This window comes from Emys orbicularis, chromosome 3 (assembly GCF_028017835.1).
Source record: "Emys orbicularis isolate rEmyOrb1 chromosome 3, rEmyOrb1.hap1, whole genome shotgun sequence".
Classification (NCBI taxonomy): domain Eukaryota; kingdom Metazoa; phylum Chordata; order Testudines; family Emydidae; genus Emys; species Emys orbicularis.
The window spans coordinates 211,743,366-211,764,306 of NC_088685.1; the positions used below are offsets into that span (position 1 = coordinate 211,743,366).

The 20,941-nt window shown below is 41.3% G+C and overlaps 1 protein-coding gene across 1 annotated transcript in view; it reads right to left on the minus strand.

Annotated features, from left to right (window-relative positions):
• The window catches only part of RALGAPA2 (Ral GTPase activating protein catalytic subunit alpha 2), a 291,897-nt gene that overhangs the window by 113,655 nt on the left and 157,301 nt on the right, over window positions 1-20,941 (minus strand). The window contains exons 33-36 of the mRNA XM_065401648.1: window positions 15,700-16,471; window positions 15,145-15,216; window positions 10,031-10,154; window positions 5,292-5,447 (exon numbers count right to left, since the gene is read on the minus strand). Of these exons, the coding sequence (XP_065257720.1) occupies window positions 5,292-5,447; window positions 10,031-10,154; window positions 15,145-15,216; window positions 15,700-16,471 (1,124 nt within the window). The remainder of the gene's footprint in view (window positions 1-5,291; window positions 5,448-10,030; window positions 10,155-15,144; window positions 15,217-15,699; window positions 16,472-20,941) is intronic.

The window sequence follows — 20,941 nt, forward strand, 5'->3', positions numbered from 1 at the left end:
TTGATATAGACCGACGGGAATATAAGTAAACAATGAGACAATATTGTTCAGCATGACGGGCAGCGGTTTCTCCACACCAACAGCTTAACCATTGTCAAGTTTTTTGTAGATATCATTGCAAAGGAGAATTTTGAGGGGGATCTGAAGGTGGGTAATAAGGTAGCTTTGTGGATGTTTATGCCAAATGCCTTCCAAACACATGGAGCAACAAGGGAGAGAGCACAAAGGTGCCTGTTTGAAAAATTAACAAGTGGGCAGTGGAGGCTGGCATCATGGGCCAAACAGAGGCGAACGTCGACAGCTCAGCAGTGAATGAGAGGTAAGTAGGATGGGGATTTACTATGAAGGGCCTTGAAAGTGAACACAAGCAGTTTATGTTTGATTCAACAGAGAAAGGGGAGCCTACGGGGGGATTCAAAGAGAGAGGTGACATTGTCCAAGTGATGGGCTAGGAAAAAGAACTTAGCAGCAGCATTCTGAATGGATATGAATGGGGAAAGATTGCATTTGTCAAGGCCAGAAAAAAGAATGTTGCATTAATCAAGGCGCAAGATGATGAGAGTTTGGGCAAGAGCTTTAGTGGATGTACAAAGGCCGTAGCTTAGAGATTTAGATATAGCCTGGCTATGAGGACCCAGAGAGAGATCAGAGTCGAAGGTGACACTCAGGTTATGGCCTGCCTGACAGGCACGATGGTGGTGTTGTCCACAGCGATAGAGAAAGGAGATAGTAGGAAAGATGTCAGAGGGGGAAGATTAGGAGCTCTGTTTTAGCCATGTTTAGCTAGACATTCACAAGATGTCAGGGAGGCAGACGGAGGCTTTAGTTTGGACAGAAGACAACATGGAGTAGAGATGTAAATCTGTGAGTTGCTGACATGGTTGTTAAATTTGTGTTCGCGGCAGAGATTACCCAGAGATGAAATGTATAGGCGGAAGAGAAGGGGACCTAAGACAGAGGCCTGTGGAAGTCCCACAGAAAATTAGAGGGCAGATGAGGAAGGACATGCTGAAGGAGAGATTAGAGAGTTAGGAGGGGAACCAGGAGAGGACATAGTCTTGTAAACCAAAGGAGGAAAAGATTTCACTGAAAATTCAGTGAATTCTGACAATATTGATTATATCGTTATAATACCGTACCTATCGATTTTTTTGAAAGATCAGCTTTTGTGTTTTGCTAAAACATCCTTATATTGCCAATGACAAGGAATAGTAAAACCATAATACACTAACTGTAGACTTCTTACTTGGATCACTGAAAGAAAATAATATTTTGGATTTTGTGTGTGATCTATCTAAAGCTTCTGAGCACAAACTAAACAAAAAAGGAACAGTTTTGGCTATGGCCAAATAAGCAAATAAATGAATAATTCAGAGCAAAAGCGATGAGCCCTCTCTCCTCCAAATATACCTAGTTTGAAAAAACCAACCAACCGACCATGAAAAGGATGAAACAACTGGAAAATAAGACAAATAAGTAGATTGTCGTTTTAAATTGAGCCCTGCTCTGAAAGATACTGGAGATGTACATAAACAAATATTCAAGGAAGGAAGCTCTTGCAGTTGTTTGCATTTTCTGTCTCAAAACTTCATAGATTAGTATTAATTTATAAACTGCACATAAAGACAACTTTAATCATGTGAATGAGATTTACACACATTTTTAACCACACATTTGTTCAAGTACAGTAGTTTCCTTAATGTCTCAATTAGAGCAAACCATGAATATACATATAACTTTGGTCAATTTATAGCCTCTAATTTGAATTATGCCATCATTAATCATGTCTCGGCTGCACTCCCTCAGCTAGAATATGTGCTTCAGAATGTACTTGTCAGTTACAGCACAAATGCTCATTTTTCAAGCCTTAAAAAAACAACTCCATGTTCTGAGGCTAGTCGTGCGCCGCTTCCACTCACTCACTTGAGTAAATAGTTTTAAAGGCACTCTGCTTTAGCTAGTCTACATGCTGCCTGCCAGGCAACACGCCACTGCTGACACTGGTCATGGTACACACCTAATAGTCTGACCTCCTTTTCCTACTAATTACATTACTTAGCCAGCTGGCTCCAGAAAGGAGTCGTCTGTTTGATTGAAGAATTCCTGCTTTTGGGTAGGCATGGCTGCTACTTTTACTAAGTAACAGTCAGGCCTGACATCCCCATTGTTTGTGTGACAGTGAGCCCATCCTAAAATCTAAGTTTTATTTGTAAATTAACCAAGAAACTTCCTGCCAGAACAGCGCTGCCTGGAGACTGATAATGTGTGCCTTTCATTCCCTTTCACTCTTACTGTATCACTGCCAATTTGTTTTTCTGCTGCTGGCCAGCCTTAGGCTATAAAAGCCTTGTAAGACATAAGTGCAATTATAGTCCTGGAGTCAAATGAATTGGACAAATCCAATAGCACAGCTCTGTCCCCACTTTGCAAACCCCTACAGCTGTTAGATTAGCTGCTAAAAATCTAATCTAGCTAGAGCTAACAAATTTCTGAAGCGAAGGAGCAAGAGTTCAGTATAGGGTTGCAACCAGATTTCTGAATTGAAAATGTTCTACTATGACAATGGGAGAAGATGGAATAAATCACTTTGAAATTTTGCAGCTCATTTTTAAACTGTTAGGTACAATTTAGTTAGACTAAGACAAGGAACTGTAGGATGCTGTTACTGAGATTGATTTTTATTCTAGCTGTGAGATATCTGATAAAAGTTTTAACACTAATGATGCTAAATCTTACAGCTGGAAAAGGTACCAGCTGAATTTTGATTATGTCAGTAGGAAAGCTTTTGTTCAGGGCCAAGTCTTTTAATATTATTTGGAGTTGTAGTATTTATTTTAAAAAGAGCAACAACATTTTTAACACGAAAACTTGATTTTTAAAATGTAGGCCATACAAAAATATGTAAAGGAAAAAATATTTGTATTATTGTAGTCTATAGAATTACTGGGCCAAATTCATCCCTGATGGACGTGCACTAATTTTAGTGAATTTTACACCAGAAGTGGATGCATCCCCTTGTGCCTAATAAAAAAATAAAACACCATAACGAAATATTTAGGTGGAGTTACTGCATCAGACTGTAATTCCACAACCATAGAATATACAGCCCACTGTACCACTGCAGTATTTACAGGATGCTTCCTTGGCCAGCAGAGGTAAAACTTTCTGTTATACTCTTGGGTTTGCAACCTAAGCAAGATGATCAGCACTCTGATTCTTCTGCCTGGAGACAGGCAGACAGAATACAGCAAAGAATACAGATATGAAAATAGAGCTACTGGCCTACGAGCAACCAGGTTTCATGCAGGATAAAGTGTCATTGAGAATCTGCCTGGTGGAAGCAGAGGGAAAGAGACTGCTACCCTTCTCTCATCCTTGAGTGGCAGCACACTATGATTCTCACCTCTCTGTAATACAAGTTTTTTTTTTTTTTTTTTACATAGCATTGGATATTTCTGTAGCAGCATCAAATGAATGAAAACGACTCAAAAACATGAGGTTTTAATGCCACAATATATAAATCTCTCTTCTCTTTCTCAACTCCTGTTGGGAAGTTATGACAGGGAAAGGAAGGAGTAGAAAAAGGAGTATAAAACTCCTTGTGGTCTTGACATTCTTCTCCACTGATTTAAGATGGAAACATGGATTCCTCCTATGTGAACATTTGGATGGGTAACATCAGTCCTGTTGTGAATATGGCAGATACATGTCATGATCTTATTTGAGAGTATCACCCAGATCTCGCATCTCTCTCTTTCTCACTCCTGGATGACTGACACGACAAACCCAATCTTTTCATGATTTGTTCTGGTCAGGTATTGACTCATGTGCCGAAAAAAAGGTGTGCGTGAGTGCAACTATGACATTTTTCTTCTGATTGAACTGCACGAGAGAGTCACATGGACATGTTTATTCAAGCACATAGCCCTATCTGGTTCTGTTGGCATACAGACCTCTAAATGTGGGATTTCATAGCTTAGTTCTCTGAGCTGGTCTGAGTACTGCTGTTGGAGTTCCAGTGGATTATTGTTTTGGGGGATTTCAACGTTTATACTGATATTAGCTCATATGGATCAGCAAGTCAGATCTGAAGAAATGGACACCTTGGATTTTACCGTGAGGATGAGGAAAGCTCCCACAGGGCTTGCTGTATATTCATCCTGGTCTTTGGAGCTGGTTTGGATATCATAGATACTCAGGCTCAAACCATCAGCTCATTGGTTTCACTGTGAACCTTATTTCATATCTATTATCATTGCTAGAACCAAATCTCACAGACCCCAGTGAAGATATGATCTGAAGGCAATGAGATTGCATAGGTGTGAATTAAGACCTGCAGGATCTTTATTACAAATATTATGGGAAAAGGAAAAGACACAGCTTGACTAACAAAAAATAGGATGAGTTTGCAGGGCTGGTATTCAGAAATTCCATCTTTTTAATGTTAACTAAGCAAATGTGATATGGAAATCAACATGTCAATGAATATGGCACCTCACAATGACATTTAACAGTTATTTCTCAGGGCACAACCATATTTTAAAGCAAATGAGTTAGCTATGGTGCCATTACTGATAGATCTTAACAATTCACTTTACGAGGGTAGAGTGCTGACCATCCTTAAACCACGCAGAAGTTTGCCACCTGTCCAAAATATCTCTGAATTCTGGAGTGCCCGCCAGTTACTGCTCAATCTTAAACGAAAAAGTAGCTGGATATCAACAAAATTCTGAGTTGGTTCCTGTCTGGGTTCTGGCCATCCTTTGAAGCGGAGATTGCTTGTCTGGATTGTGAATGATCCAATTATGGTTTTAAATTGAAGTTGGTTGGTGATTTTTGCTACTATAACTCAGCACTTTTCTTTCATTCCTTTTCTTTTCCTTTATTAGACTCGATTGCTCATTTATTCATCCATGTTTGTATTTTAAGAGAATGATATTTTATCACATTATATTGCATGTGTTTTTATTCTATTGTACTGAACTCTGAAGGTTTTGGCAGTGAGGCAAATGAAATAAAATGATTGCTATTATTATTACTAATAATGGTATTTGATGCTGCCATGGAAATGCAGAATCCAATGTTCACAAGGCACTTAATTCAGGGGTTCTAGTTGCAGAATTTAACTCCCATGTGCTGCAGAATAAAGAGAGGCTTGCATACATAGCACAATTTATGTTCCATTCAAATTTTGATTTGAGCATATGAAGATTAACTCCTGTATTTCAAAATAATGTACTACTACTATCTTAAAAATATGTCTATCATAGTAAATGATATAAGTGAGTTACCTTTTTGGTCAGTGAATCATCTGAATCTGACGGCATTCTTGTGGACACATGAAAAATGACTTCCACGGTAGAGGTAGCATAATACGGTGCTGTTTGTCCTGTGCTGCCATTACGTTGCAGACCACCCATAAATCCACAATGTGTTGAAAGATCAACCTTATTGATATAAAAGGGAAAACAATAAGGAAAAAACCTTCTCCTTACTGAGCCACATTTAAAGGATATTATAGCATAGACGATCAACGGTGTGTGTGTATATATATATTTAAAGTGTTAAGACTTTAATTTTCTGCGCGTGGGGGATCTTTGTACAACATTTTAGGATACACCAGCTTTCTGTTTCTGTATCTGTAAGCTGCTAAAAAGAAACATCTCTAAAACTAATAACCAGACAGTCATAATGGAGACAAGGTGATTTGCTTACCTGTTAATATAGTTTCTTTTAGTCTTTAGTGGGTCATTACAGACAATTGGTATTATATCTTTCTACTAGCAAATGACAAGAGGGATCAAAATAATTCTGTAACACTAGGCTCCTTCATTCTGGCTAATTCTGTTTGAGCAAAGCAGTTCAAGAAACCTCAGAGTAGTTAACGGCACCCATGCACCCTTAATGAAAAATCAATGTTAAATATGGAGAAAACACAAACAGGGAAACCATAGGTGAAAAGAAGAGCCTCTCTCACTAAGTGTGGTTACCATTACAATTTAGTAAAAAATATAAATATCTAAAAGCATAGATACTCACTACTGCTTCAGTCTTATAAAACCTTTAGAACTGTAAAACCCCACTTTAAAGGGCAAAGGGGAGTCAAAGTTTCCACTCCACAGCTCAGCAATCTGGGCTGACCCATTAAAAAGAGAAGCTAAAATTAGGGCAATAGAACTACCTGTTTTCTCTTATATCCTATGGGTCAGTGCAGACAGTGGGAACTTTAATGGCAATATCACTATAGGCATTACTGTAACAACAGTCAACAGACCACAATATACAGGGCTTCCTTGCAGGCATGCCAAACTGGCAGTGGGAAGAGAAACGATGTAGGAATGCCTAGGTTTACAGCCCTGCAGAGTTCTAAAAGGAAAGCATCTCTCTCTTTCTGCCTGTGAGATGGCTAAAACCCTGTTAGAGTGGGCTCTGATGGTTGGAAGGTGATACCTGCTTTAGACCACAGAGATGAGAGAATGACTCAGAGGTGTATCTGGTGATTAAGTCCTTCAACTCCCTCTACTGCTGTAAGATGAACAAAAGGTCAGATGACTGCTTCTAGGGCTTTTTTAAGCCTGACCCCCAGTTTCTTCTTTACATTAAAGGTATGCAGTAATTCTCATTATTTAGAAAGGATCAGAGAAAAGGAAGGACTCTCTTCAGCCAATCTGTCAGGGAAAGGAACATGGGAAAGGAATTAGTGAGGGGCCAATTTGGTTATCATTGCGTTTTGATTAAAGATTCAGTAAAGATCTTTGAAGGGAAGGGTCTGAAGATCTTCCATTCTCTTAGCTGAACTGATGGCCTCTAGAAAAACTGTCTGAAGGGTGGAGAATCTTTTGGAGACTTGTCTTACAGGCTTCAAGAGAAAACACAGGAGGGCATATAAGACCAGGTTCAGATCGAAAGGGAGTATAAACAGTTGGGAAGGGAGCAGAGCCTTGGCTTGTTTATTGCCTTACTGCCTTTGGTTCTGATCTAAAAGGAAACGGTTCAAATTTGCTTATCTTACATGTCGAAAGTTGTTGTTTTCTGTCAGCCATGCAGACTCAGCCTCTGAGCTGAAAGTTAAGCTAGGTTCTTTTTACTGTTTCATGCATTATCACTAGCATTATGGACCCCCTAGGTCAAATTCTGCCTTCAGTTGCACCTCAGTAGGATTGCACAGTGTACATGAGGACAGAATATGGCCATGCAGTTGGACCTTAATTAACAATCCTCTTGTTGATGTGTGATCCAGAACAGAATCCAGCTCACTCTTCTCATCGCTGCAGTGACTCTGCAGGGCTAACAAGAGTAAACAGCTGTAAAAATGTACTTTTCTCACTGAAGCAAGGAGAGTAAGACTAAACACATGGAGCAGCTCTGTTGAAAAGAGGATTCCATTTTTGGAGAGTAATTTTCTGACTATAATTTCCTTTATGGAATAGGACCACTTCTGGGTGAGACTCCACTGGCCTTTTCTTGTTGCTACTTTTAGCTCTCTAGCTCAGCTGTGCTAACACAGGTCTGTCTATTTGAGCTGGAAGGCACACTTCCAGCTGCAGCAGAGACATACCCTGAATGGATGAGGTGGTATACTGCACGAAGGTGCCCTGGATCAAATGAAGAATACCGAGATGCCGCTGGCCTAAGATCTCAACACCTTCTAATGTAACTTTTCCATTAGCAGGGAAAGAGTGGCATGTAGGTGGTACAAGGCATCAACCTTAAGAGCATCATCCTCATTCAAAAGGTGGACAGCAGAAGAGGAGCTTCTGTACCTTCCCATTTTCTGGTATAATGTTTAGGTCCCTGTGGGGCAAATGCCCATAGCTGTCATATAAGAATACCTAGATCTGTGGTTCCCCTTAATGGATCTGACGGAGCATAGCCAGTCTGCTCTGCAATTCCTTTTTCGAGACTATGTGAATATGCAAGTGACCATGGTCATGTTCATCTTCACCACTCTGCCCTTTAGATCACAGCTGAAATGAAGAAGGACAAACTACACTGGCCAGTGGCCTTAGTTTCAGAGGTGCTAAGCATCCACAGTTCTCATTCAATTCCGCTGGATCAGTGGGTTCTCAACACCTCTGAAAATCAGGTCCCTTAGTTCCCAGCTCTCTGATTTAATCTGGCAGCCTTATGCTACTTTGTGACAAAAGTGAGCAGTACAGGTCAAGAAGCTACAGATGACCCATAATAGATAATATCCTTTCACAGTCAACAGCCCAGGGAGAAGTTCAGGTCTAGTGAAAGAGAGTAGCAGCTCTAATGGGTACAGAAATCTCATGAGTCAGAGCTGAAGAGAGTACTTGTGGAAGTGAGCCCACTAATAGATGGATCTATTTATTGAGGTTATTTATCGAGTGCTAGTCTTTGTAGTATGCAAGCTTTCTAGGCAAAGCAACATGAACTTTGAGGTAGGCCTCTGCAAGAGCAGAGATCTGATCCCTGAAAGCCTACTGACTCAAGGCTTTAGGAAGAACAGCTTGCCGCAGTGAGTACTGAGTCAGGGTAGGGGTAAAGGATTTATTGGACTATAACTTCGCTCTGGGATTATAGTATGGATCAGACAATACCTCTTGGAATATCTGGTCTCAGAATGTAACTCAGATGAGTAGGTCTTCCTCAGAAAGATGTGTAAAGAGGTTCTCCTGCTAATGAGTAACAGCTAACATTATCATCACTTTGATGGAAGTCTGGGGGTCAATGGCTAGACCAAACTCTAGGGCTTTATTGACCTATTAATATTATTAATATTGACCACAAGACAAAAATGTAGAGAAACAGATAATGGGAATGTATCAATTTACATCCAGGGCATAGAGACAAACTTCCATGTTCACTGCTGGAATCACTGACTTCAGTCATGAGATGAGGAAAGAACCAGCCAGGAAAAGGAGTTCAGAACCCCAATGAGACTTTGGAGACTACAAAAACCACATGATACCCTCTCTGGTGGGACTTGGGTCACTGTCCCAACAATCAGCAGGTTTTCAGCATCTCCTGATTCATTTAGCATTCAAGCAAGTCTTTGGACACAAGAAAGGGATTAAATTTAAGCTGTGTTACCTAAAGTAGAGAAATTCCTTTTCATGGCTCAGTGATCTGACAAGTGGGGTTCGTGTTTGTGAAAATCTAGGAAGGGAAATGGGAGAACCTAGAATAGGGTACCATGAAGTTGCCACAAATGGTGGACAGTTTTTCCATATAGCATTCTGTGGAGCAAATGATAGAACAGAAGAAAATAACTGGAACCATTTCCCAGTGGAAACGGTCTCCACTAGCCCATTTATACCTCCAATGGAAAACAAAACATCTCAGAACAAAGGGAAGATAAAAATAAATTACAAATAGCTAAATTGATCCAGACATGGCTGTAGACAGAAAATGAACTGGTTGAGTTGAGCTCAAACTAGCCTTTCTTAGGGCAGCTATTACAATATTATTTTATTTCTCCGTCTCCATCTGCAGGTAGGCGGAAAAACAACAAACCACTGTCTGGCCTGACCTATGGGATACAGGAGAAAACTTATTTTGTTCTGAAACATGTCAAAATGTAACACAAGCTGCTCCTACAGTAATTCCTCTAATAATTTAAATCAAACTTCTTTCTTTTTTTAAAAAGTTAATAGAAAATTGCATTCAGGTTGCGTCATTCAGCGCAGCCCCCTGAAACACCTGATGGTAAGAAATATTTCACAACTGAATAAACTATGAATATACACATATATAAAAAATAAACAATTGAAATTAGTACTTTTAGCCTCCTTTTTTTTAAAAACTATTTTCTAAAATATTTCACAGTTTACATGTGGCAGGGAGTGCTTAACATATTAACTGTCAGGATTCTGCTTTGTATATTGCTCAGCATTTTTTAAAATAAACTTTTGCCAAATATCATGCAATATGTAAGTTTAAATTATTTCTCCAGTTTTGAAAATTTAAATATGTGTAGCTAATGTATAATTTACACGTTTTTAAAATGTTGATTTCAATATCCCTACAAAAACATTCGAAGTTTGCCTAAATTTGTTACTATTACCTCCCAGCCCAATCCAGCAACAAAATCTTCATATGCTTGGCTTCCTCTTGCATTGGACAATATTGAGCATTTGTCCTCTTGTCCTTCTGCAATGTAAAACACTGCAATCTTGTGAGTTTCACGGCTGCAATTAGAGGTAACAAGAAATCTAAGTTCATTTTAAAATGTGGAGGTTACTTACTGTAACTGGAGGTTGAGATGTGTGGTCCCTAACCATAGTCCACGTGTGGGGCACAGGTGCGCTCCAAATGCCCAAGTCTGGAAGTTCTTCAAAGCAATGCCTGTTGGCCCGCACATGCACAGTAGCTCTCATGCTCCCAACCAAAGGTATGAGAAAGTGTGTATTGACGCCTCTCCAGTTCCTCCTCTTACTGCAATCCAACAGAATCTGAAGCAAGAAAGGCCTTGCATGCAAGGCAGACCACTCTCAGTTCCAGTAGGTTTATATGTAGTCTGGCCTCTTGTGTGGTCTAGGTACCCTGAGCAGTTTGTTGTCCCGGTGAGCATCCCGCCTCAGAAGGAAGGCATCTATTACAAATGGTAGCCCTGGGGGTGGGAGGGCTGAAGGGAACTTCCACCATCAGGAGTGTGCACAAAGGGAGACAAGCAGGGACATGCCCCTGCCCAAATCTCTGTGTGTCTTGGCAGTCCAGGGAGGGAGGGAGGAAGCAGCGGCTGAGCTCCTCCTCCCCTCACTCCTACAGCTGCACCCAGCTGCTTCTCCTTACCTGCCAATGTAATCATCGAGAACTTCAGTTTTCAAATAAAGATGTTGAGTTGCTGAAGGTCCGGGATGGGGCTCCACACTGTGTCTTTTTTTGGAATTAGGAAATAGAGGGAGTAAAATACTCTCCCATAGTAATGAGGCAGGATGTGTGCTATTGCCTCTCAGCGTAAGAGGGATTCAGCTTCCCGTTGAAGAATTACCTCATGAGAGTGGTCCCCGAAGGGGTTTGAGAGATGGGAAAGAGAGAAACTCTATGGAGTACCCCTTGTGGATACTCTCCAGAACCCAACTGTATGTAGTGATCTTATTCCATTGGTGGTCGAAGAATGCAAGACGGCCCCCAATAGTAACGGGACGACGTGGTTGGCATCAGTGGTGATATGCATGTCTTGACCAGTGAAAAGACATTCTTGGCTCATGGTTGAGAATGAGTAGAGGTTATGGCAGTAGTAGGGCTGAGAAGCAAGGCCCGTGAATTTTCTGACATTTGTGTGGTTGTTCAGTTCTGCTCTGATAATAAGGTGCATAAGGAGAGGTGGCCTCGGTCTATAGAATAGCCTCTGGTGTTTCCTCTTGAGGGTCAGAGTATAAATCCCAAGGGAACACAGAGTCAATTTCAAGACTTTTAATGAGTGCAGGGCCTTGTCCATTTTCTCATTCAAGAGATTCAACTCATCAAAAGGAGGTCCTGGATGGTGTTTTGGACCTCCCTAGAAAACCCTGATAATTGCAGCCAGGAGTAGACCAGTGACCAAACTTCTGGAAGCCATGTCTGCTTCATCCACTGCAGCCTGCAAGGCTACCTATGCCACTAGCTTCCCCTCATCTACAAGAGACTGAAACTGGGCCCTGTCCTCTGAGGGCAGCTGGTCTGTGAAGTCCACAAGCCTCGAACAGGTATTAAAATTGTATTTTGCTAACAAAGCTAGATAGTTAGCTAAGGAAATTGCAGGCCTGAGAAGAAGACCTTTCTCCCCAAGAGGTCCCATCTCTTAGAGCCTTTATTTACTGGGGTGGTTCCTTTGATAGCATGACCTAGCTGCCTGTACCAGCAGTGAGTTGGGGGTTGGGGAAAATAAGAATTCAGTCCCTTTTGCAGGAACAAAATACCTTCTCTCGGCCCTTTTTGGGTGTCGGGGCACAGGATGCTGGGGTGTGCCATACTGTACTACCTGGTTCTAATATGGTCTCACTGATAGCTAAAGTCACCTTATTTGGTCCTTGTGACTGTAAGATGTCCAAGAGCTGGTGTTGAGGGTCCTGGACCGCCTCTAAAGGGATTTGTAGGTAACTGACCACTCTTTGTAACAGCTCCTGGTAATGGCAATGGTCATTTGGTGGAGAAGGAGTGACTGCTTCATCTGGAGATAACGAAGAGGCACCCATTGGAACTGTTGGTACCTGCGGATTTGGTTCCACCTCTTCCTCCTCCTACACTGACAGAACTGGCTGGCGAGAGGGAGAGAAGCAGTACAACTCCTGAGAGGGGCTAGGACACCTTCCATAAAAATTCAATGGACCCAATAAGGCTAGAAAGAGGGATCAATCGGTTTCAGGGGACCCCAAGGAAATCAGTATCAGCAATCCCTGGGGAAGTTATATGAGGCAGAATGGTGAGCGTAACCCCTTGACTGCCTATCAGGGCTCGAATGCCTCTATGGAGATAATGGTGTGGCCATCTCATCTGATTCAAGTCCAAGAACAGCTGCATTGGAAGTGGCAGTGCCATCAGTACCAGGGCATTCCTGGTGGTTGGAGGTGAGACAGCTCCTGGGACAGCGATGTAAGGTCCTCCTCCCAAGTAAGGATATTCTTTAGGACAGTGGTTCTCAACCAGGGCCCCCTAGGGGGGCGTGAGCAGGTTTCAGGGGGTCTGCGAAGCAGGGCCAGAATTAGACTCGCTGGAGCCCAGGGCAGAAAGACAAAGCCCCACCGCCTGGGGCTGAAGCCTGGGGCCCTGAGCCCCGCCACCCGGGGCTGAAGCTGAAGCCTGAGCAATGTAGCTTTGTTGGGGCCCCTGTGACATGGGGCCCCAGGCAGTTGCCCTGCTTGCTATCTCCTAATGCCGGGCCGGCCCTGGCTTTTTATGCAGAAAAGCAGTTGTTGTGGCACTGGTGGGCCATGGAGCTTTTATTACATGGTGGGGGTGGGGTGCTCAGAAAGAAAAAGGTTGAGAACCCCTGCTTTAGGAGGGCTGGGCCAGAAAGAAGTGGAGACTGAGGATAAGGAGGAATATATCCTCCGATATTATACAAGTCTTGGTATGCCCTGATGCCTGATGGGTTCCTGCAGTTAAGTCTGATGGATCCAATACAACAACAACAATTGGACAGTCTTTAGATGGATGAGGTGGTACCGACGATGGATTTGGAGCAGCACTCAGACAGAACTGGCAAGTGTCCATCCTTATGCTTCGGTACCAGGGTGACCGACGGAATTGGCGGACCTTTCTTTTTATGTATCTTGCCCTCAGATGTGGGGGGGTCTTCATTGGAGCTGGCTCCTTAGGTTCCGCTTGCGACGTCTCACACAACCCAGACTGCTTTGGGGAGGAAATGCGTTTCTTACGGACAGTCCTCAACAGGGATCTGTCCTTGCGCTCATGAGAGTGCCCTCTACTCTCATGAGGAGCCCGAGAAGAAGAGTCCTCGGGTTTAGATGTTGACAGCACCACTCCAAGGCACATGCTAGGTAGGTGAGGCCGGTCTCCCGGGTCTGAATCGGACAGGGGCCCCATAGCCTTCTCCATGAGGTGCTTCTGTAGGAGAAGCTCCCAGGCTTTTTGAGTTCTGGGTGGGAAGAAGAAGCAAATATTGCACTTTGCGGAGATATGCGCCTCACCCAAACAGTACAGGCATTGTTGATGTTCATGACAGATGGAGAAGGATCAAGGGCAGGAGACGCAATTTTTGAATCGCAGGACTTTGGGGCATAGTCCCAGAGCTGGGGGAGGGGTTCCCCAAACGGACAGAAAGAAATACTCGATACTATACTATAACTTTTTAACTACTAACTATTAGTCTAAGAATATAACTATATACAAATAGATTATACAACGAAGTGAAGGAGGACATGAGACCGACTCAGGCCATGTGGCGGTAAGAAGGAACTGGAGAGGCATCAACCCTCACTGCCTTTTATAACACTGGTCAAGAGCACAAGGAGAGCTACTGCACATGTATGGACCAATGGACACTGCTTTGAAGAACTTCTGGACTTGGGCGCATGGCATGCATGTGTACCCCACATGTGGAATATACATAGGGACCATCACTTGAAGAAGAACTTGTTAGTTCAATTAATTTTTCTTCAAATTAAGAGCAGTGTACTCTGAAATGTGACTTAAGTAAAATGGTATGATTTTTATAAACAGATCTGCTCCTTATAGGAATACAGTCATGTCATCCTACTTCAGTGGCAAAAACTATTTTTTATCATGTTTTACTTCTGATTACACTGAAGAGTCAACACCATTAAGGGGTGGGGGAAAACTGGATTCTATTCTTTTTGTGCATCAGCAAAAAATTGATTACCTAATTACAATTACAGGGTTAATCACTTACATCTGTGCAGCCTCACTGAAGACAATGGAATTGCCCAGGTGTTAACGAGGGCATAATTTGGCCTGTAGAATCTTAATTACTGATGTAGAAGAAGGAAAAAACGTTTATGGACTTTCAGAACCCAAGTTGAGTTTGACGAACCCAGGTGTGTAAAAAAGGGTTTTTTGGGGGGTAAACTGAGCATATTTGTTATGAAAATTATTGGGACACAATGCTATCTTTACAGTCACTTTGCAAAGAAAAAAAAAATCACACTTTAAGGAATGGCAAATAGTACACAACATTCAGAACTCTATTCTGCCATTGCCTAGTTCTAAAGAGATGGGTTTGAGCTTGCTCTTTAGAGGACTGCTATTGTCATATGAATCATTTTGAAGAAAATTCTTCTTTGGGAAAATATTCCTTGGCTAATATACAGTTATAGTAGTTCCTTTCACCTATGTCATTATGGACACTGGCATGAAAACAGGATTTTTGTTTAAGGAGTCATATATTTCTGCTACTTATATTCAATCTCATACATAGTGACACCAAAAGTAATTTGCTCACTCCAGTTAAAAAAAAAAAAAAACCAAGAAACCTTTTTATTTCAAACTTGTGAAGAGGGGGTCATCCAAATGGACTGAAAGCATGGGGAAAACAGTAATAAGCTGATTTATTGACTATCAAGGTTCTCTCATCAAAAACTCAATACACAACAAGTATTTGCATTGCTAACACAGGCAACTTCTTCTGGGAATGATTAGTTTGGGGGATGCCGTTGTGGTGCCCTCCTTTGAAAATGTGGCCTTTAACATTAGAACTGTTGTGTAAATTTCACTTACCATTGCCGGGAGTCCAGATTTTTCAACTCTCTCAATAATTTAGAATTTTTCTTAAGTAGATGAAAGCTTTTTCTATAGATACATAAAACAAAGATTTAAGAGAAAATGCATCACAGAATATATGACGCAAGTTTCATAGTTCACACAGCTAAATAAAAGGATGACTTAAAATATATATCTAAAAATTCCATTCATTATGACTAAACTGCATCAGTTCTGTCCCATAGACCCCCAACCAGCAAAACCAAGTAAAGACTGAAAAATGCTCTTTTTCCAACTACTAACCAATCTCACAGTTCTCTCTCTTTTCCAATATTTTGGGAAACAAAGGTATTTTGCAGCCTACCCTGAAGCTAATCAAATTGGGCTATTTCAGACCCAGGGACCCTTCTCTGCTATGCCAGTGGCTCCATCTGATTAATACCAAGGGGACTCCAGCATGAGCATCTTTGTAAATCACAGTTGTGGTAGTATAGCACAGGGAAACTGAAGAATTCTTCAGTTTTTTTAGATAGCAGCAGCATTACAAACATACATTCATAGATACATTCTTACCTTCTATCCCAAGAATTCATTCCTAAGTCGTTTAGCAACAGCCTACAGAAATAAAATGGTGCTTGTGGTTCAGCAGAACTTGGTTCTTCTTCACTGGCTACTTTCATATCAAAATCAGAGCTGTATTTATGTACATGCTCTTTTTCTTGGGCACTCTGCCTTATTATGGCTTCTATGATCTCATTCTCTTGATCATGGCTCATACCAAATGGTGGTGGTGATGGTTCATTTAATTTTAGCTGTGGATGTAAAAGGCATTCAGGACTAGTGTTACCAATATTTTCTAGCAATTCGTCAAGAGCATCCTCTCCTTCTTCTGTTTGAGAAAAGTCTGTCTGGGCCTCAAATTGCCCTTCATGATTGCCCGAAACCATAAATGAATTATTTCCAGTCTGACGTGCTAGACAGCCTTCCAAAGGTCCGTATAATATCGTGCCATCCCAAGAATATTTCCCTGAGATATCTCTGACAATTACTCTTACATCTGAGAGGGCTCCTGCTGGCTCAGTATCCACGGTCGTTTCTGCAGGAATTTGAAGGTAAGATATAAGAGTACTGTCATTAAATACAAATAACTGCAAGTTTGGACTTTTGAAGACTTCTGAAGACAGCTCAGAAGATTCCACATAAAAGTTGTCATGATTCTCACTAATAAGGCTGTGAAGAATAGCAGGTCCTCCACTGAGGGGATAGTGACTTAAGTGGTTTACTAGATGTGTCATAACCATCCGTGCAGTTAGAGGTATTAATTCCAAGCTTCTTCTTCTTTTTTCTAAAAATCAATCAATACAAAGATAATAATCAACCACAGCAGCAAATGAGCACCCACACATTTCAATCAATATGTAGTCCATTGCAGGCTGCTTTGATTTTATTTTTTTCTTTTAAGCCATCCATTTTTCCATTAGAGACATTTTTTTAAATAAAAAAACCCAAACACTTCACATTCCTTTTCGAACAATCTTTAGGTTTCAAAATTCTCTTTTGGGTATTTTACATTTATTCTAATTCACATCTCCCTCAAAATGTAATTATCTGGGAATAAGACTATAATGACATCCAGTGAAAGTGGTAACATTTATTTTATGAAAAATTTGACCTGAGACTGGCTATCAGAGTTGTCTTATCTCTACTGTACTAGGCTCATATTTATTTATAACCCACAAAGTGTAGCTCATCCACAGATATGAGACACAGAGAGCGAGAGAGCAAGAGAGTGTTTAACAATAAGGAAGTTGGGACATTAAAGAAATCTGATGAGACAAGATGGGTTAGATAATATTTTTTATTGGACCAACTTCTGTTGGTGAGACAGACACGCTTTCGAGCTATAAAGAGCTCTTCTTCAGGTCTTGGAAAGTTACTCGGAGTGTCACAGCTGAATAGAAGGTGAAACAGATTGTTTAACATAAGCAGTTAACACATATTCTAAGGGACCATTCAATGTGAAGTGGCCTGTTAATAACCACCACAATCATAGGACAAAAAGAGGCGTTAGTGGGCTACGGATTGTTATAACAACATAATAATTGTTATAATCTAATGAGGCAGAGCTGATCTATCACTTCCTGATCAATCATAAAGCATTTGTCTATTTGCCATGACAGTGCTAGTTGTCCTTTCAAGGTGAGTTGCAATCATGAATTCTCTCTGTATACTCCCAAATTTGATGTAAAACAACACTCCAAACTATTGTTGTTGTGCTCACAAGGCGGGTGAGGCAATATCTTTTATTGGACCAACTTCTTTTGGTGAGAGAGACAAGTTTTTGAGCTTACACACAGCTTTTCTTCATGTCTGTGTAAGTTGTATTTCACAAACCCCCGATTTCCCCCCCCCCCTTTTTTTTTTTAGAGTGGAATCTTCAAGAACATTTAATTTTACTGTCCCTGTCCACCCTCAAAGACACAAAACAGCTGCCTGCATTCTGTCACAATGGGCTGGAAACAGCTCTTTCTGGACCTAATCAATGATAGTCCATTCATCTGCAAGAAGAGGTTACAAGAGTGTTGTCAGGTGTTTCCTCCTTCCTACGGGCTGAGCACTGACAAGCCTCTTAATAAACAATACTTATCATGCATACAGTGCTTTACATCTGCAAAGACAGACACACAACACACAGATGATTGTTTTCAAATGTTCTTTGCTGCTACTCCAGTCTAAAGTCTCATTAAATCTTGAATACCATAGTACAGCGGATCTCAAACTGTGGGTTGGGACCCCAAAGTGGGTCACGACCCCGTTTTAATGGGGTTGCCAGGGGTGGCATTAGACTTGCTGGGGTGGAAGCTGAAGCCTGAGCCCCACCGCCCAGGGCCCAAGCTCAGGCTTGGGGCTCAGATTACAGGCCCCAACCCCCTGCCTGAGGCTGAAGCCTTTGGGCTTTGGTCCCCCCAACCTGAGGTGGTAGGCTCAGGCTTTGGCAGGGCTCGGGGGGACTCTGGGTTCAGTCCCTCCTCCTGGGGTTCTGTAGTGATTTTTGTTGTCAGAAGGGGGTCACGGAGCAACGAACCCAGCCATAGCGCACTAGCAACAGCTTACTTTCATCTTATTTGACATTGGCTCACGACTTCTTAGCTGTGTTACATACTCTTCAGAATGAATTTATGGTCCAAACAAGTTCATAATCTAGAACATCACCACCACCATTACAGGGCAAGCTGTGATTTAGACCCCTTTCAGTCCCTCTTCAGTGCATCCCCCAGGTGACCAGCCTGGATTCCTGCATGTCACTTTGGGTGGAACCACATCATCCTACCATTCTTGGACTAGATTCTGGGCTACAGCTCCCTTACCAAATGTGATAACCTGACAAGCCCAACTTGGCATGCGGGTTTGGCACCTGTAAGCCCATTTCCTCTGGAAAACTGTGACAAAATAAGTTTGCAGTGACATGGAAATAGCTTCTTCAGAACAAAGCATTATTTATTCTTTCAGCTAAAGGTACCTAGCAACCAGAATCAAAGGTTAAAACAATAAAGGTCTATATGCATATTTCCCATTACCTAAACCCTGATCTTTCGTTGCAAGTTGTAATAAGTTCCATTCAGCCCAGTTAGGCCCATCTCTGGGCTGGGAGGGACAGTCTGCATTGTTGCAGCAGCATGCTCGCTCTCTCTCTCTCTCTCTCTCTCTCTCTGTGTGTCACGAATACAACTCCAGCTGCTGCTGACAGCCCACTCAAACCTGCACTCCCCTTCCAGCCTAGGCCAGCATCTTTAAGGTTTTAGTATACCCTTTGATCCTAAGTTTGGCCTCGGAAGAGTAAACTTTGCCAACCTAGTGGGCACCAAGCCAGGGGTTATTTCCCATTTCCCTACAGTTTCCCAAAGGACCCTTACTAACCCTTGTAGTTTCCCCCCTTGCCGCACCCTTTGATTTAACTTGCATTCAGACAGGATATTATCAAACTGATATACTGAGGTGCATAAGATATTAAAAAAATACACTTAACTCCCTCATTCTCTACAAAGAAAGATGACTATCTCCAAGTTTTTATTCAGGTATTCAGCATTTCTTTCACTGGGGCATAATCAATCACCGACAGGCTTCAAGTTCATCCCAACACTGCAACAGGATAAAAGTGTCTGTAAAAGTCAGCTGAATCAGGCTGTGAAAGAGTGTCCAGGCCTCTGTCCATAATTCATAGTTCATGACAAAAGAACAAAAAACCTGTCTAAGGACTTTTAACAAGATACAACCAGGTCTGTGAAAGTTGGCATCTGAGCTAGGTCATTAAGCTTTTATTGTTCAATAGTCTACCTCTCCTCAGTGGGCTACTTCCTGCAAGATGAGCCATGAATCTGGTACCCTACTGTGTGTGACTGAGGTGGAGAAAACTGGTTTGGAAAGTGGAGATACCTGCCCTGGATCAAGGATCTTGGTACCGACAGTGAGCAGAGCCGTGCTGAGACAAGGACCAAAGGGGTTAGATACAGAGGACTGCTTTCACGAGCTGTAACTAAGCTGAAAATGCCTTACCTAGTTTATGAGAATTAGAAATCTAGATATGTTAAGCAAACTATTTCTCTTGCTGCAATTCTATTTCTCTCTGTTTTTAATAAATCTTGTTTTTGTTACAATTATTGTTGTATGGGTAGTTTCATGCAGTCTGCCCTCAAAGAGAAGAAAACCCTTATCACCTCCAAGAAGAAGTGCTGAAGGGTAAAGAGGCTCTGGAACCTACACTCTCCCCTCTCAGTCTCAGGCAAGGACTATGAACACAGGTATTCGATCCCAGTGAGGTACGTTGTCATTATGCTGCAGTGGGTAAACACAAGGTTAGAAGCTGAAGGGCCAAGCAGAAGAAAGCTGAAGGGGGTGGGCATTACTCTGGTGCTTGCTGATTATACAACAACAACAAAAAAGCCCCCAGAAGATCCAATCAAAAGGGAGAAAAAAATATCCCGTTTACTGCATAAACTTTGGTTTTTAGAATAAATATGTTTAATATTCCTAATGTTGAGTTCTTCATTAATATAAAAATAGTGACAGTGATTTCAAGCTGTCAGGTTTCCAAATTGTTGGGGACTATGTTTAATTTTCTTGTGGATGCTGAGAATACTAAAGAAGTGGGAGAGACGAACAACAGAAAGCTTTATTAATTTTAATTGATCTTGTAATGATTAACTTTTTGTATTTAAACTTATTTTAATTATCCTGGATAGTTACCTTGCAAAATTAGTAATCTGCTTTCTCCCTACACTATTATTATATTTTGAATAAAAATACACACTCAGTATTGCTTCTGCAATGCCTGTTGCTACTATAGCAGCTGTTACTATAATGTGTTTCCTCTTTTCTCTGACCTGATTAAACCTATTGTATTGTTGTAGCCAGCTATAACGAGTGATGAATAATGTGATAGGTAAAAGCCATATGTAAATAACATAAAAAATTTAAAAAAGCAGGAAGAATCCCTTTTTAACGTTCGTTTGAAAATAGCACGACAGTAAAATAGAAGAGTGTATAAGGCACAAACATATCCAAGATGAGAAACATTTTGTTCTACCTAAAATGACAAATCTCTCTCACATCTATTTTTATCTTTCTGCTCTTCACAAAATGTACCCACTCAGCAAGAAGTGTGTGCAGAGCAATTGGTTTTAATGCCTCTAACCTTTTTGTTAAACTAAAAATGCAGGTACAAGGGAAGTAAAAAGAAAACATGCTGTAGTGATGAAAATTTGTTCCAATATGAAACACAGAAAGAACTGTATTTCAAAGTAGCATAGAAAGTCTA